Source organism: Furipterus horrens, unplaced genomic scaffold (genome assembly GCF_987537825.1).
Source record: "Furipterus horrens unplaced genomic scaffold, mFurHor1.1.pri manual_scaffold_1, whole genome shotgun sequence".
NCBI classification, from domain to species: domain Eukaryota; kingdom Metazoa; phylum Chordata; class Mammalia; order Chiroptera; family Furipteridae; genus Furipterus; species Furipterus horrens.
The window spans coordinates 83058336-83074825 of NW_028327171.1; the positions used below are offsets into that span (position 1 = coordinate 83058336).

Sequence of the window (16490 nt, forward strand, 5' to 3'; positions counted from 1 at the left end):
TTTCCATGGCAGGGTATGACCACACAAACATATGACATGTAATTATGTAGTAGAGAAAGAGATTTGTATGCACATGCATCACAGAAAAATTAAAGGACCTGTTTATTCTCATTTATCTTTACTAAGAGCATAGACTACCCACTGTCAAACTCAATGTTAGTTGTTCATTGTAATGGACATCTTGTAGATTAATTCCACTTAGTCTCTGCTATGTACCAGGCTTGGGGTAAATAAATTTGGAGTGAATAATGAGCATGACCATCTCAATTTCTGTCCTAATGAGGTCTTTCATCTAAGAATGTATGCTTAAAACAGAAGTCTTTCACATAGTTGTTAGTATTCATGGCACCGGAATACAATAAATTGATAAATTTTCAATAGTTGGAAATACCTTGTCTATGTGCCATGATATGTTTCCAGAGAAAGATCGGAGCATTTTTATTATAGAATTTGAATCTAATCAATTTTTTTAAGTAAAAATAAAATGTACAAACAACAAAAAACAATTTAACAATGTGGTTTTAGGAAGTTATGAGCAAATGAAAATGTGTTGGTTTGGCCTATTTCATGTATTTTTTATCTGAAAAATATAAAAGTAAAATTTAGTTATTGTGATTATAAGTTATTACTGTGCTTTGACAAAAACTAATACTGCCTTTTATAACCTTGGAATTGAACTACTATTTAACTCACATTAGATTTATCCTCTAACTTTTGGTCTCATTTATGTTCTGTGAATGCAAGGTGAGGGATAGTGCTTAATGCCAAATAGCTGGGGCATTTCATCCACTAAGTAGACATTGGTGACAAGATATTTGCCTCTAAGCAATAAATGCATGATAGCACATAAAGTGTCTAAAAAATAGAAGGGTTCATCCCTAATTCTTAGCTATTTATCAATTTTATTGCCTTTGAAAAACCAGAGGTGCCTAACCATTTCATGCATTTTACTCTGTATAGGAGTATATATATATGAGTTTTGTAAAGAAATCAAGAGCTGTTGATTTTTAGAGAGCTTCATTTCTACAATGTCCTCTCCTTTGACATCTGTTACTTCAAACTTTAAAAAATCTTGTTTAACCCCTGAATGAGATGAGGTAGCTGTGTGTTTCTCAGAGTTGTCCAAACAACATAAAACTTCCTCCAAGTAGTGTTTGTGTGTTTTTAGCACTCTTGTTCTTTACTACTCAGCTATCAGAACTCCAGAAATAGGAATATAAAGGACCAAGACTGCTAGCAAAAGTGTTGTTTTAATCTTAAGTATATTTGAGAAAATGTTTGGAAGTAACAGGTCTAGACATAAGCCACAATTGCCCAAGAATGATGGAAAGAGGGCTTCTTTTCCTACTAGAGTACCATCTGAGAATAACCTAAGGGAAGATGGAAACCAGGCTGGGAAAGTCTAGAATAGAAGCAAGTTGCAGATACAGAAAAGAAAGAGAGAAAGAGTGAATTAATACCAACCTGTGGGATTAAATGTGCAGAAATAAGAAAGGTGGTCCAGTGTCACTAGATAAAAGGAAAACGTAGGACTTATGATAACATAAAGACAGTTGTGGCAGTTTTCAAAAGGAACAATATAAATAAGTCAAGTTATTAATTCATTATTTCTTTCCTAGTATGAGAAGGTGAAATAAAAATTGGTCAAGTTTTCCTAATTTATTTAGTAGTACATAGAGCTGACTTTGATGGCTCCATGAAATTGCCTTAAAGACTAAATTCAGCAACTGCCAGCATTTCTGTCCTTTAAAAGATTGATCTTTCTTCTCTCACCCTTTAAAATTGCAGCTAGGCTAAAGAAAACTACATTACAACATAATGGATTTACTCTCAGAATGTTTGCACATTTTAACTCATAATAGCCTTTCTGTTTTTTGAAGATTTTACAAAGCAGTAGACTTGCTTTTACAAGTTGAATTGTATTTTCAGCCTCTGAAGTGTGTGGTACAATATAAACTGTCCTATCTGCCTATCAGAGTGTGTCACAGGCTGATATTATCTTTCTTACAGCTTCACCTAGCAGTGGTTCAAGTCATTACACTGTCATTGAATTGCAAGTAACCCCAATGAGTAAATTTTCCCATGAGCTCCCCCAACCTTTCTAGTTAATTTCTGTACAGCCACTTGGAATGGACAAAGAAAGTAACATCTGCCTCTCAGCATTCAAGCTTCTGTACACCTGTTGGTGCATGGAGAGAACATTTCCATTTAGATGCTGTTTTGCTTGCAGATTCAATTCTTACGTGAACACTAAAACCAACCTTTTTAAAAGGTCACCGTTCTTTCTTTATTTCCTGTAGAATATAATGTTGTCCTTAACTCCACTTGGTTATGGAGAAAGATAGAAGGACGGCTGCCACCAGGTAAAGTGGCAGAAGGAATAATGCACAAGGAAGAGAACGGATCTTAGCTCTGCCATTCCTAGACCTGTGAATACCATGAAAAATATGCCGAACTGCTCAATCCCAGTGTGTGACCACTGGCAAATGTCTTCATCACTATGAATCTCAACTGCATTATCTAGGAAATGGAAATACTACTCTTTTATCTATAAAGTGGGGATAAAGTCTACCTCATCTATTTCTCTGGAATGTTAAGAGGGTTAAATAAATTTATATATGAGACAATGCTGTGCAAACTGTAAAGTGCTGTCCAAAAGTTAGGATAGCATGATGGTAACTTCACTAAGTAGAAAGAGTAAGCAGTAAACTTTGTGCAGAGTCTCAATGTGATTGCTGTTTCCTTCTTAGGAAATCTCCCCCATTTGACTTCATTTATGTTTATATTCTTGGGAGCTCTTTGATTTAGAGCTGGCACCACTTTATTGTAAATATATAGCACTATGCTCACATCATCTTAGAGGCCAGCATCAGGGCTTGCTGTATTTTAAAGACCTTTAGTTCAGGACAAGAAGGATTAGAGGCAAATCTTAGTGATTGCTTACATTTTTGTGACAAGACTAGTATTAAAATATGCCATGTAATCTTTTCAGTCAAAATTAACATCTCTTTTACCTTTTCTTTTAAAGCAACTTATGATGTATTCTCAAGCCCTACAACCTCAGATGAGCCTGAAATATCAGAGTCCCATACAGGTATAACCAACCTCTCAATTCTCGCCTTGGGTTCCAGGTGATCTGACAATCCTGTACCTAGTTCTCTCTAATTTTTGGTGAACAAAATAGTGTGCTTTCCAGAGCTCCACAGGAAAAATTAATAACAACCCATGTCAAGAAATAAATTCTACTCTCTCCTCCATTTGAGCAATCATTTCTTTACACCCATCAATAAATACACTCTGCACAGGTGGGAGATGCTGATAGGTGGTTGCATTGAGGCAAAGTCAGGTAATGGCCTATTGCTCTATTGTTCAGAATTATTCCCAAAAGGTTTTAGAGTCCTATAGCATTTTCTCTAGAGCAGTGATTCTTCAGTGGGGGTGATTTTGCTTTCTTCTACCCCCAGGGGCATTTGGAAATGTCTACAGACTTTTTTTTTGTCACAGCTGGAGAAGGTGCTATACTGACACATTTAGAGAGTAGAGGCCAGAGATGCTGCTAAACCCCCCCAATACAAAGGGACAGGCCCCTACAACAAAGAATGATACGGCCCTAAATGTCAATAGTGCTGAGGTGAGAAATCCTGCTACAGAGCAATCATGTCACTCATTAGTCTATAGAAGTTCAGTTGGGTCTAATCTTTGCAATTCACTTACTGATGCAGCTACGTGAGTTCAACTGAGTCCAATAGTTCCTTTTAGCAAGTGTTTATTAAGCACCTACTAAACTTGGTACTACAGAGAGTCAGAGTGAATGAGACTCGTCTTTGCCAGATACACACATATGCCTGTTATTTTTGTATGTGTAGCCTTAGCATTATTTGTCCCATGACAAATAAAAGTGAATAATTTTAAACAGCAGAAAACTTGAAAAAAATAAAACCAGAATGCTAAAGGTGGGTTCAATTAGTAGTTAAGAAACAGGAGACCAGCAAACCAGCTGTAAATAAGTTGAATATATGAGACTCTGTTTTATCATGCTTTCTAATGTTTAAAGTATACATGGTGAAAGGGGAAAAGGGTGGGGGATGGGGGACATCTGTAATAGTGTTAATAACTTTTTAAAAATTTAAAAAGAAAAGTATGTTTTTTAAAGTGAGCTCGTCTTCAAATTCTAATGAATCACTCATTTAAAAATGTTGGTCAGAAATCCCTCAAATGTTCTTGATATTTTTTTCCCTATATGAGGCATAATTTATTACTCATGAATCTGTATTTTATTCCCGGGGCCTTCTACTGCTTTTCTAAATGTTGACATTTATTCCAACAGCAACAAGTTATCCATTTCTGGATTCTGTCCCACCTAAAACTTCTAGAACTCTTGAACAGCCAAGGGCAACACTGGGTAATGTTTTTAACAGAAAAATCATTCTTTGTTTTCCATCAAAAGAAAACCCATTTGAATGCCTTTCTTCCAAATGACCATTTCTTTCCATCACATCTAATTATTTATTTCTTTCCTGTTTCTGAATGTGACATATATATATTTTTTCCTATAATGCAGGCATCTCATGTTCCATTTTGGTCTTTTTGTTTTTTCTCTTTGTACTGTAATAGAAGATATTTTTTTCCATCTTTAAAGGAATAAAAAGCTTTGAAAACTGCATGGATATTTTCATCATCCATATCATCCCATCTCATGTGTCTGTGGCCTGTATCACCGCTCTCCCGTGTACTGAGTCTGCCTGGAGTCAGCTACTGAACAATTATCACTCTGACCTTTCCCCTCTTTACATTATTATTTCACCCATCAACTTTCAAGACTACATGCATTTTTTTATCCTTAATCATGTACTTGTAGCATGTGCTTTGTAATACCATCTAAAAGCATGTTAAAACTCTTAAAATACCTCATTTTAACTGGAATCACTTGGTGGGATGGGTTGTTTGTGTTTTCAGCTCCAAGTGAAATACCATTTGTTCCTCAAAAAGTGGAAATCATTCCCCCTCCTGAAATGCAAGCTACAACACCTGGTAACTGACTGCATTTGTATAGTTGTTTGCTTTGAAAGAACAGATAAAAGTGACAAAAAAAATCAAGTATGTTGCGCTTTTCAGAATATTTTTAGTAGTAAACCTTTCCCTTCATTTCCTCCCATAAATTGTGAAGAATTATTTTTTTGCTATCCTTCTTTGAAATTTGTCAACCAGAAAATAGCAACGGAATTATAGAAAATTATTTAAAATATATTCACCTCTAATTAGCATACTCAGATACCACAAGGTCAGAGTATTTTTCTCAAAGTAGTTTTCAGTATAAAAAGCCCCAAATAGGCTCTGAAGTCTAGGACATTATGAAGAAAAAATGGGCAAAAGGAAGGTAACACAATCTATATTTTAGAATAGAAAATTATTGGAATAATGAGGTCTATTACCTCCTGGTGAGGTTAGTAAAGCACTATAAAATTAAAGAAGCTCTGAACTTTCTATTCTGTTTGGTAAATCATCTTTTGAGTTCTTAATTGTACCATGTGTTCTTAAATTCTTCAAAGGTGCTCACACTGCAGTACATTTAATTGAAAAATGTACCTTCACTTCTCATGTAGAAATTTGATTCCTTTGACCCAGTCAACACATTTATTGAACACCTGCTGTGATTAAAGCGCAGTGCTGGGCACTCTAAGGATACAAATAAGCAGAAAGTAGCTCTTGAACTCAGAAGTTTTCAAGTTTAAGCTCACAACTTGATTGAGCCCTGGGAAGTATCATTCATGAAAACTACTTTAAATCTTCTTTCAGCTGCCCTGCAAACTACTTCTGTCCCTTCTACACGCAAACAACGCCTCAGGCCCAAACCACCGAGAATCAAACCTGGTAAATAAATGATTCTAACTTTTCAGGATGTTTAATTCCAAATAGATAATGTCCATCTCCTTGCCATAAAAACAAGTGCTATGATTCTATAGGTTAAAGTTTCTTTACAAAATTTGAAGTTAACTGAAGATGAATAATTAAAAATGCAAAATAACAAGAATCAATCATTTCTAATAAGCTTTTATTAAAAGTTACGTGATGTTCTTGCATGTGAATTTGTTTTAAACCTAGAAACAAGTCTTGCTATCACAATATGATAGATATATAGTATAATTCTTTTTCTTTGTATGCTGTCTATATTTAAGTATTTATTAGGCTGACAGTTCTTTGTGTTTGGTTTTTTTTTTTTTTTTTTTGGTGCCTACTGTCTTTTCAGTTCTTCCCTGTGGCAATGGCTGAGGTGGAAAGGACATTATTTCAGCTTCTTGCTTATAATCTTTAAAAGATAATACATAATAAACAATGAGAGAGCAACCGAAGAATATGTAATCCATTTGTGAGACCATAATACTCGTGTAGAAGGTCAGGAAAAGTAAGAGTTGAGGATGCAAGCCTTAAAATATGTGTAGGATTTGGGCAGAGGAAAAAGAAGAGGGGAGCAATATATTTTAAGGCACAGAGTTTGTGTGGTAGAGGCTTATCAGCCCAGAGGTGATTTTCTTCATTGTCAAATAATACACTCAGAATCATACTCAACAAGCTGGGTTTTGCTTAATCCATTGTAATATAAATACAGTTTTAAAAAAAACTATTCTATTATGGCTGAGTTTGAAAATTTTTTTTCCAAAACTTTACTCACTGCAGACTTTATAAACACTGACTACTAAATATGGCAGAATTTTTAAAAGGTCATTCAGTTCTTCTTTGGAGGATATCTTTTTATTGTCTCTAGGATATCTTAATATCTCTTTTCCTTTCCATCACCAGATAGAACCAAAAGTCCTGGAACAACAACATCTAAAATTTCTAAAAGCCCTGAACAAACATGGACGACACTGGGTAAATGATGTGTTCTTAGTAGATGTGTTACTTCATTTCACTATGAGAACTCCAGGACCCCAGCTTTCATGTAATGTCTCATCAGTATTCTAATTCGCTCATTTCAGCAATACTGAGTATCTCATGTAGTACATGGACTCTGTGGTTTTCATGGTTTTGGATAGCTGCTCTACAGTTAGTGGATCTGAACTCAGCATTTGACATCATTCTATGCCTTAGAAAGTTGTTAAACCATTGCTTCTTTCTCATTTTCTATTCCATTGTATTTGAAGTTGGGTCTCATAAGTAACTCCTCCCCCCCATCCCCCGCCCCACCGCCGCCTGCATAAGGACCTCAAGTTCAACTTCAGACTACATTTGGAAAATGACTATTATGGTATTGACAGAATTTCTTTATGCTGCAGATTATAGCATTATACCTATCAGTAAATATTAATTTTAAACATATCTTTTTTTTTCCGGGTGCTTAAAGACGGCTGTACCTGAGTAATATGAAATAATAGTGTCTGATTACACTGATTTTTTTAAAGCATGGATTAAAATCACTGTCTTTGTGTAGTTATTATGACTATTTAGTGGCAGTGCTATTTCTGTTAGGTCAAATATACTCTAGAAAGATTTCATTGTATTTCTGTTGAACTCTGTGAAATACGTTTTTTTCTTTTTCTTTTTTATTTTATTATTGTTTAATTACAGTTGCCCGATTTTTCCCTCGTTGCTCTTCCCTGCCACATCCACCCCCCCATCTCCCCATTCCCATAGTCAATCCCCACCCTGTTGTCCAAGTCCATGGGTCCTTTGTACTTGTTCCTTGACTAGACCCTCTCCTTCTTTCCACGGTTATCCCCCTCCTCCCTCCCCACTGGTCACTGTCAGTAAGTTCCTTGTTTCCATGCCTCTGGTTCTCTTTTGCTCATTTGTTTGTTTGTTGAAATACTCTTTTAATGGGCTATTTGCAAACTCTCCCAAAATGAAGGGTTCATGCCACTTAAAGTATAGATTTTTCTTTTGTGGTTTTAGACATGGAATGTCTAAATATTGATTTGTTGATTATTTTTGTTTCTTTATTTTTCCAGCTCCCAGTAAAACACAGTTTATTTCTTTGAAACCTAAAATCCCTCTCAGCCCTGAAGTGACACACATCAAACCTGGTAATTACCCTGAATTTTTGTTTAATATTCCAAGAGTTGGGTTACAAGTTGTTTTAGGCCACTCTTTGGAGCAAGAACTTCTGATTTGTATTTTAATATTTGACACATTTTGCCATGAAAAATGCAAAAATGCTCTGAAATGATTTCATTATAACCCACCCCTCTAACATTATCACAGCTTAGCTCTGAGCTGTGTGGAGGATCATTATGTTCATGACTGTTACAGAAAAAAACCACAGAAATAGAATGATATAAATGATTGAGGACTGACCCTCTTGTCTAGGACTATGAAATAGTTTCCAATACCAAAGTTGACTGGAACTCTTGGGACACTGAACAAATCGCCTTTCAGCGAGAAAGCGAAGAAGTGTTTCCATCCCCTAAGAACTCAGCTTTGTTTGGAGCCTCTTGGTTTCAGTCTATAATACTAAAGACTGTAAGACCAGAGACGGTTGTATCTCCCTGAGGCTTCATGACTTCTTTCTGTTTGGGGGCTGATATCTGAACACTGACTTCTGTTTACTTCTCAGGAAATATTAATGGTGTTTTGCTGAAGAAAAGATGGCTCTTTTGCAGGGAGGGGTTAGTCTGCATATATAATTTAAAACAGCGATAATTCCCTGTTAAGGATTGTGGGACATACTGAAGGACAAAATATTTGTGTTCTTTTTCCATCCAGAATCTATACAACAGTTTACATGTTGACTTATACGATAGTACATATATGGGATTTTTGTCACTACTCATCATTTTCATCTAAATTTTAAATGCTTAGCTCTGGGAAGAATGTATTTCTCGCTATATTATTCAATGGATTTTTCATTAATCCATGTTTACAAGGACAATTATTAAAGCAAGGGATTTTCTGCTTCAGTAGACATGATTTATTTTTTTGTAATGAAATGCATAAGGAAGAAAATGTAACTGCTCAGAAAAATAATTCTAATGACTCCCTTTTAAGAGGCAGTGAGATTTTCAGGTGGAGATATCAAACTGAAGGAAATTCAGGACCATGCCAGGGCAGTGTGACCGTGGGTGGGGGTCTCCAAATCAGAGAAATGGAATGATGTATTCTTCCTCAGAGATGCTAGTTAGAGAAAGAGGCATAGCTAATAAAACTGTAGAGTCCTAGAATTTAAATCAAAGAACCCCGACAGTGAGCAATATGAGAGAAGAGTTTAATATACATTTATTTTTTAATCATGCTTGGGGACCTTGAAATAAGGTAGTAACTATTATATTGATTTTTTTTTTTTTGAATAGAGAGCTATTACCAAGCATATTGAGAAATATTACTACATGTTTGGGTCACCAAACTTAAATAATTCTCCAATCTATTTCTTTTGTAACAAGATAAAAGTTGAAGGCATCAAAAAAATGTCTCCAAATGTTAATTACAACTTGCACAAGATTCATATTAATTTCAACAGTTTCTAAAAAGTTTTCTGAGAGGCAGTTAATTAATACAAATAAGAGTTGAAGGGTTTGTTCTTATTAGTCTAAGGTGCTTGAGCAGAGACTTCTTAATTTAACATTTCCCTTTGAAAGTGTAGAAAATTATTTGGAAGCTTAATGAGTTTATATTCCTTTGATTTCTGCCTTTTAATCACTTAAGAATATCCACAATTTTTTCCCCTAACAGTGAGGGTAGCCACTTCAGAATCTACACCTAAATTTATGCCAATTCAAATTGACATTGAGGCAACACAGAGTAATAACTGAATCTCTGCAAACTATTTTTACTTTAAGGCTGGCCACCATTATAGCTCTGCTGATGATTTCTGTCTCTTGCCAAGGTTCAGGAGAGCAAATAAACCACCAAAAATTTTCTGATTTGAGTAATTCATTGCCTTTCCCAGCCCTCTCCTCACACTCCCTTTTTTTCCACTTCACTTTCCACACAGGCTGCTTTTCCTTTGGTTTTCCTCTGTGGTTGAACTAACAAGTAAAAACCACCAATGATTTGGGCTTGCTTTATAAGCAGAATCCAGTGCTTTCTTGAAAATCCCCACATTCTACTATGTCTCTCCTTGTCTGCCTCATCCAATAAGAATTGTTTCTTTCATATTTAATCTTTAAGATCGTAATGGTTTTCAGCCCTTCAACTTTTACCAAATTAAAAAAAGGGGGGAAGAGTCTTCTAATTAATTGTACGCATGGTAGATGGAATTGTGTATTGTACTCATTGCTAGCCACAAATCCATGATGAGCAAGTTGTGTTTTCCTTTGTTGTGCTGAGGTGACTGGTGTTATTTGCATGTCATTTAGCCTTTTTATGGAACATTTTTATACCTTTATAACACCTTAAAATTGTTCACAGAAGAAGTCATCAGAACATGCATTTGCTTTAATAAACACTAACTTTAATTTTTTATATGCAGGCAAATTGGAAGCTTAATTGATGGGATCCATACCTATGTGCTCTCAGTCTGTCAGAAATTTTAAAAATGCAGACTTTTATTTATAAAATTAAAAAGGCAGTATTCTTTAATCTTTGTAAAGGCTAAAAATGCTGAGTCCAAATTTTACTTACTTTTTCACACTTCTGGAAGGCAACTTTGTAGAAATTAAAATGTGAATTGCAACCTCAAAGTTTCAAAAGAATTTTTGTTGTTTGCTATTTTCAGATGCGGTTTTTTATATTTATTGTATTTAATGTATTGATGCTTTCTATTTTTTTTACCTTTTCTCATACAGAATCTGAAACATTAAAATCTCTCTCTCTCTCTCTCTCTCTGACAATTTGAATGAAATTGGAAGTTTTGTTGTCTGTTAGAATATTTAAATAATATTGTTATTCAATTTATTCAACATTTCATGAAATCTGAGACTGCTTTTTGACTTGTGTTGATTTACTAATCAAAATGGACTAAATCTCATATACAAACCAATTTGTTCACCATCAACAAATGCTAGTAAATTTGGAGAATAGCATATGAACACTTTTGGCCATTTCTAGACCATAAGTTCAATTTTTTTTCCATAAAATAATATCAAGTCCAGCCAGGACAAAAGTCATTCAAAGCTAACAGAATTCAGACACATAAGTCTAACGGGCCTGCTGGCTGTTCCCACTTCCTTGAACGAAACTGACTGTCCTGCATGAAAATGAAATGCAGGTGGGCAGGAGCTCCAAGTAACCTTGGAGAGGCTGCCTTGACCACCATTGAATGGGGCAACACCTCAAGCATTGGGGGCAATATTCAGAATATTGGATAGTGGAAAAAATAGCTAAAAATCTACCAAAAAGTTAGAAATCTCAATTCTTACTTTTATTGTGGTTTGTGAAGATATGGGTGTTAAGCATTTCTGTTGTTAAGCCAGTACAACCTGGTTGTTCATCAATGAGAGGACACTTTTTATCCTAAAGGACATTTAGTTTCTATCTTAGATGGTGCTCTTCTGCATTGCTTTTGATAACACTTGCTTTTATTGCAGCCCTGAAACCTCAGATTCCAACACCATCACAGTCAACAATAGGTAATGAAATTTCCTTTAGTTAGTAAAAAAAAATTCTCTCTCTTTTTTATACCCTCAACTTTGTCCTTAACTTTGGCTTTTTAAACATTTATGTCTTCATTGTCCTTCAGATCTTTCTTTCAGCCATTTTTTTGCCGGAAGATAAACTCTGCCTATGCTTGATGAAGTAGATGTTCTGAGACAGCATGAAAGTCACAGTGATTTTGATTTGACACATTCTTTATTGTTGTTCCTTATATTGGAGGAATATGTCCTGAACTGCTTTTAGTCTGATCATCTTCAGTGGAGGACTGTGGCTTTTCTAGGACATATTTGTGCTTTCACTCTTGGAGGATTTTTTCTCACTTTCAAAATTCTAGCATTTGCAGATTTTCTTGAAAAAATTATGGTCTTTCCAGACCTAAATATCCTGATGTGTCACTAGGAAATTCATTAAAAGAGAGAAATATTTAAAATAACCCAGAGCTTTATAGTTTCTTTTTCTTCAAGAGAGCAAATAATGTGTTCTGACGGTGCCATCTTAGCCAGTAACCCATATTTTTCTTCATAACATGCACTGTCGGTTACTTTATTGCATTCACATATTCCAAATAAAAGTCATACCTTTTTCTTTCCGTTTTTCTTTCCAAATTTAACCGGCTATATTTTTGTTCATTTTGTCTAAAAATACAGGCATTGATTTAAATAAAGAAGGAATTTCTTACATGGATAAAACTTTCATCATGTATATTTGCTCAATTTAGTAATTAAAAATTAAGCATTTTTCATATTTAAATAGATTTTATCATTTTTTCCTTTGATTTTGATTCCGTCTTGATGATGTTTCATGCAGTTGTAGAACCTGGAATGCTGGGAACCAAACCTTCAACAACAACATTAGGTAATGCAGTTGCTGAGTGGGTGACTTTTGTTTCCCTTTTCCTGACTGCTGGCGTCTTTATTAACAGGCTCACATTAATAGATTAATTCATTAATATTCATTTGTATGTGTGTTCTTTGTTCTTACTCCATGAAAAAAATTTAAATCTGTAGTTTTATAAACTATATCTCATTTTAAAAATTTGTCTTCCCTGAAATCATTTCTGAATTCAAAGCCTTTTAACACATCTCATTGATTTGAAGACTTTTTTAAATATTAAGTGCAAAACTTTTCCTTTTGAATCTTAAGTCAAATCAATTTTAATTTTTATCTCTAGTGGCTTTTTAGAAGTAACTTTTCTCATGTTCCTATGGAACAAGAACTTTGAAAAATTTTTATAAGACTGTCTTTTCTAAGCTAAACAAAGTTCTGGATTTCCCATCTCAAAAGGGAAGAACAGGGGTTCTCTTAAACAGTGATTGTTTATAAATCTTTTAACAAAAACATATTATTGAAGACCTCACTTAACTGGGTAAATAATGATAGAAAGTTGCAAAACACAGGGTACATGTCCACAATAAATTGAAGAGCTTAAGTGTGCTTCTAAGACATATGCAGTATTGTTTGTCCTGTATTAACTAGCTAATTTTTTTCCCTTCAGCTCCACCAAAGACTAAACGACCAGGTCATCGACCCCGCCCTAAAACTACACCTAGTCCAGATGTGCCCAAGTTCAAACCTGGTAAATGTAATGTTCAGGGTTTTCCATTAACACAGAACATAGAATATGATAAATTCTGATATAGTAGCTACCTACTACCTAAATAGCTGGACTTTAGGAACCATTATAGTTGATTTTTATATTTAGGCATCTGTACTTTCCATATTCACAGTATATCAATATATTTTTATTTACAGGTACACATAGCAATAAGCTGACTCACTACGTATATTATTAAAGTAGGGCACCCTAAAATCTTGCCTAGGATACATATTCATGGTAGATGAGCTGTGGGAAACCAATAGAAAGAAGGGGAGGGAATGGGGGAAAAATCAAAGGGAAAATCATATTTAAAAAGTACACAGATTAAGTAAAGATTGAGGAGTAATGTTTCCTTCCTCAAGATGCCACTTCCTTATATAATTAGTATTTTTTGGTTTTTTGCTTCTATAGCTCTGGAACCTGCCACAGTCCAACCGGAGCTCTTGGTGCCCACAATCGGTAATTCTGCCCTCCGCTGCTTTCATGTCGTCACGTTTGCTTTTTCTACTCTCCACCCAGGCCTGGCTACATTTCTACCTCACCGCCACAATTTCATTCCATGTGTCCCCTCAATTTTCTATCTGGGTCTGAAGATCCTGAAGATAGGAGCCTTCTAGAAGAATCCTGTGTGCTTATTTAAGGAAGCTCTGTGGTCCTGGACACAACTTCCTGGTTATACACAAACCCCCAGTCCTTTCCATCATGTGTGTCCTTCTGTTGAGAAAACCATCTTCTCTTTCGCAGACAGGGACTCCTGTGTTCATCCTAGACTTGGCAAATGGCAAAATTTTATTCCAGTGCCATGATTATCATTTCACTGATTTACTCATTCAACTTGTATAACTTTCTCCCTTTAAAAAAGCTGCATGAAATAACGATTTCTTCAGCATTTTTGTTTCTTTGAAAAAATGTTTTTGGGTGTGTTTTGATAACTAGAAGCACAAATATTGTTTTTGGTCTAGGGTCCAATATAAAAATAGTATGGTCTTTGTAACTTGAGAATATTAAAAGTCTCTAGCTGGTTTTATTGTTTTTAGTACTAATGCTGTTTGATGATAATCATATCATTGTAAGTTCTCAGCATTCACAGTAAATCTGTCACTGCTTTACTTTAGAAAAGTCCAGAAATCAGTAGCCATGTAACATTGTGTATAATTTCAAGTGTTAAAGATTATTTTCCAGGTCTCTTACTAAGCAAGTTTCAAATTTCTACCTTATTTTTATACTGAAAAAAAAAATCAATTAAGAAACAGAACTATCATACTTACCACATTTGAAATTACTTATGTAGAAAAAAGTCTTATTATGGTTATTACTTTTGCTCAAAGACACATTTTGAGCATTTCCTGAACAGTTTTTCCTTTTGGAAAAATGAATAGAAATGGACACATTCTCCACCCTTCCCACACCCCGGGAGTTAACTTTTTTGTATATTCACTGAATTTATATAGTATCTTTGCTCAAGCATATGCATCTGTAATTAACAGTTACAGCCATGACCATTATGCTAATTTTTAATACCTTTTTCTTTAGCATCAGAACCATCCAAAAGACCCAGAACTACACATAGGCCAGATGCACCTCAAATCCAGCCTGGTAACTACTTCTTTCAGTGCCTTGATCTATAACTAGGAAAACATTGTGTAACATTTATGTCGACATTCACAGTCCTGCTATGACACTAATTACAGTACCTTTTTCCCTTCAGATTTAAAACCACCAAGGCATTTTCTTCCTAAACCCCAAATCACAGCAAAACCAGATATGCCTTCAACTAAACCCGGTAAACATAATTTCCAACGCTTTAGTTTAAGAAGCTCTTTCTTTGGGAATGTTCCTGAAAATGTTTAAAATTTATTATATCATATAAAACATAGAAACCCAAATATCATGATTTTGTTCATTATCTTCTCCAAGTAGTTACACCAATGTTTTAATTGTTAAATGGACAAATCAATGTGTGGGAACTAACAGATTCTATTTTCTTAAAGAATTTTTTAGGCTTTGTTTTCTGAATTTGGGTTTGTAGTGAATAGAAGCCTAATTTTTATGTATCTAGAATATTTCTGAAAGTGGTTGGAACAGACACCAAAAGGCAACACCCAGGAGGTTGACAGAAATTGGCCTCCTCTAAAATTCCTTATTGATATTTGAAATAATAACTATTTACTAAGCGATTTCCTACCAAATAAGGAGATATTTATATAATAGTTCTGAAAATTCAACTGTTTTGCAATGGAAATTTTCTCCCAAGATTCCAGCTAGGATAAAATTCTAACTTACTAAGAGAGCATCTCTCATAATAAATAAGCTTATCAAGAAGGCAATTTATATCAATTGAAAATAAATCAGTCTCTGTATCCTGTGGGTTAAGTATCAGCGAGCACCTAAAAGTTTAGACTTCCTTACTTTTATTATTTATATCTCTGTTTATTTTTTATGATACAGCCTTTAAGCCTGTTACAGTTGAGACTGAAGGTCCCGCCATAACCATAGGTAATGATGGATGTATTCTTTCTTGGTTGATGTATCTCTGAGCTTGTCCCTCTCATCTCTGTCATCATTTGTATTTTCTTGTGTAAACAATTATTCAGCATTTGTTTCATTCATTCCCAACATTGTTAAGCAGTCTTACATCTGCTGCTCAGCTATAAGCTTCCTTTGGTTACCTTCAGAGATGTTCAGTTGGTTCCAGCACTTGGTGCTGTCAAGAGTTACAGGTGCTCTCTCCATCCATCTTCAAACCAAGAAATTATTGAGATCTATGTTTTTATGTGTCTAATTTATGGATCTGGGAGAGTAGCAATAAAAAGCTGGTTGGGGCTTGACGCAATACATAGTTGTCTATTTCTCAAAAAGTCTCTTTCTTCCTTTCTTCCATACTATTCAAACACAACTTGAATGAATGTCAATTTTCTGTTGACAAATTCATCTTATGATGCTGAATTCCAAACAAAATAGGGATTCCCCTGGTTTTTTTGTTTGAAGGCAGTTACCTTTGCATATTGTTTCATCCTATCATTCTCGCTTCTCCCTCTCTTCTGTCTGCCGTGTTTCCATTAGTTACAAAGATGGCTTAAGCCAACTCTGAGCTGTGCATCTTGGACAGTCAGTGAAAGGCAATCTTTGTATAATTGCTTACAGGGGTTTTGGTGATAAAATGTTTTAATGTTACATTTACCTTCTGAATTTAATTTGAAAAAATAGAGACATTTAAAACTAAGGAGTTAATGAATTTTAATGTCATATCTATGCATAATTTAATCATTGCAGAATACTATAGAATTATAAGAATCTTCTTAATCTAGACAGAAAAGTTAAATTATTGCTTTTCAGGCTGTTTTCTTAATCATCTCTGTTTCTCATT

The 16490-nt window shown here is 34.7% G+C and overlaps 1 protein-coding gene across 1 annotated transcript in view; it reads left to right on the forward strand.

The window, feature by feature from the left end:
- Nucleotides 1-16490, forward strand: part of ABI3BP (ABI family member 3 binding protein) — a 266911-nt gene that overhangs the window by 141434 nt on the left and 108987 nt on the right. The window contains exons 15-27 of the mRNA XM_090276076.1: nucleotides 3029-3094; nucleotides 4328-4402; nucleotides 4957-5031; nucleotides 5797-5871; nucleotides 6799-6870; nucleotides 7947-8021; nucleotides 11460-11501; nucleotides 12334-12381; nucleotides 13022-13102; nucleotides 13535-13582; nucleotides 14657-14719; nucleotides 14832-14906; nucleotides 15572-15619. Coding sequence (XP_090132202.1) covers nucleotides 3029-3094; nucleotides 4328-4402; nucleotides 4957-5031; nucleotides 5797-5871; nucleotides 6799-6870; nucleotides 7947-8021; nucleotides 11460-11501; nucleotides 12334-12381; nucleotides 13022-13102; nucleotides 13535-13582; nucleotides 14657-14719; nucleotides 14832-14906; nucleotides 15572-15619 — 843 coding nt within the window. The remainder of the gene's footprint in view (nucleotides 1-3028; nucleotides 3095-4327; nucleotides 4403-4956; nucleotides 5032-5796; nucleotides 5872-6798; nucleotides 6871-7946; nucleotides 8022-11459; nucleotides 11502-12333; nucleotides 12382-13021; nucleotides 13103-13534; nucleotides 13583-14656; nucleotides 14720-14831; nucleotides 14907-15571; nucleotides 15620-16490) is intronic.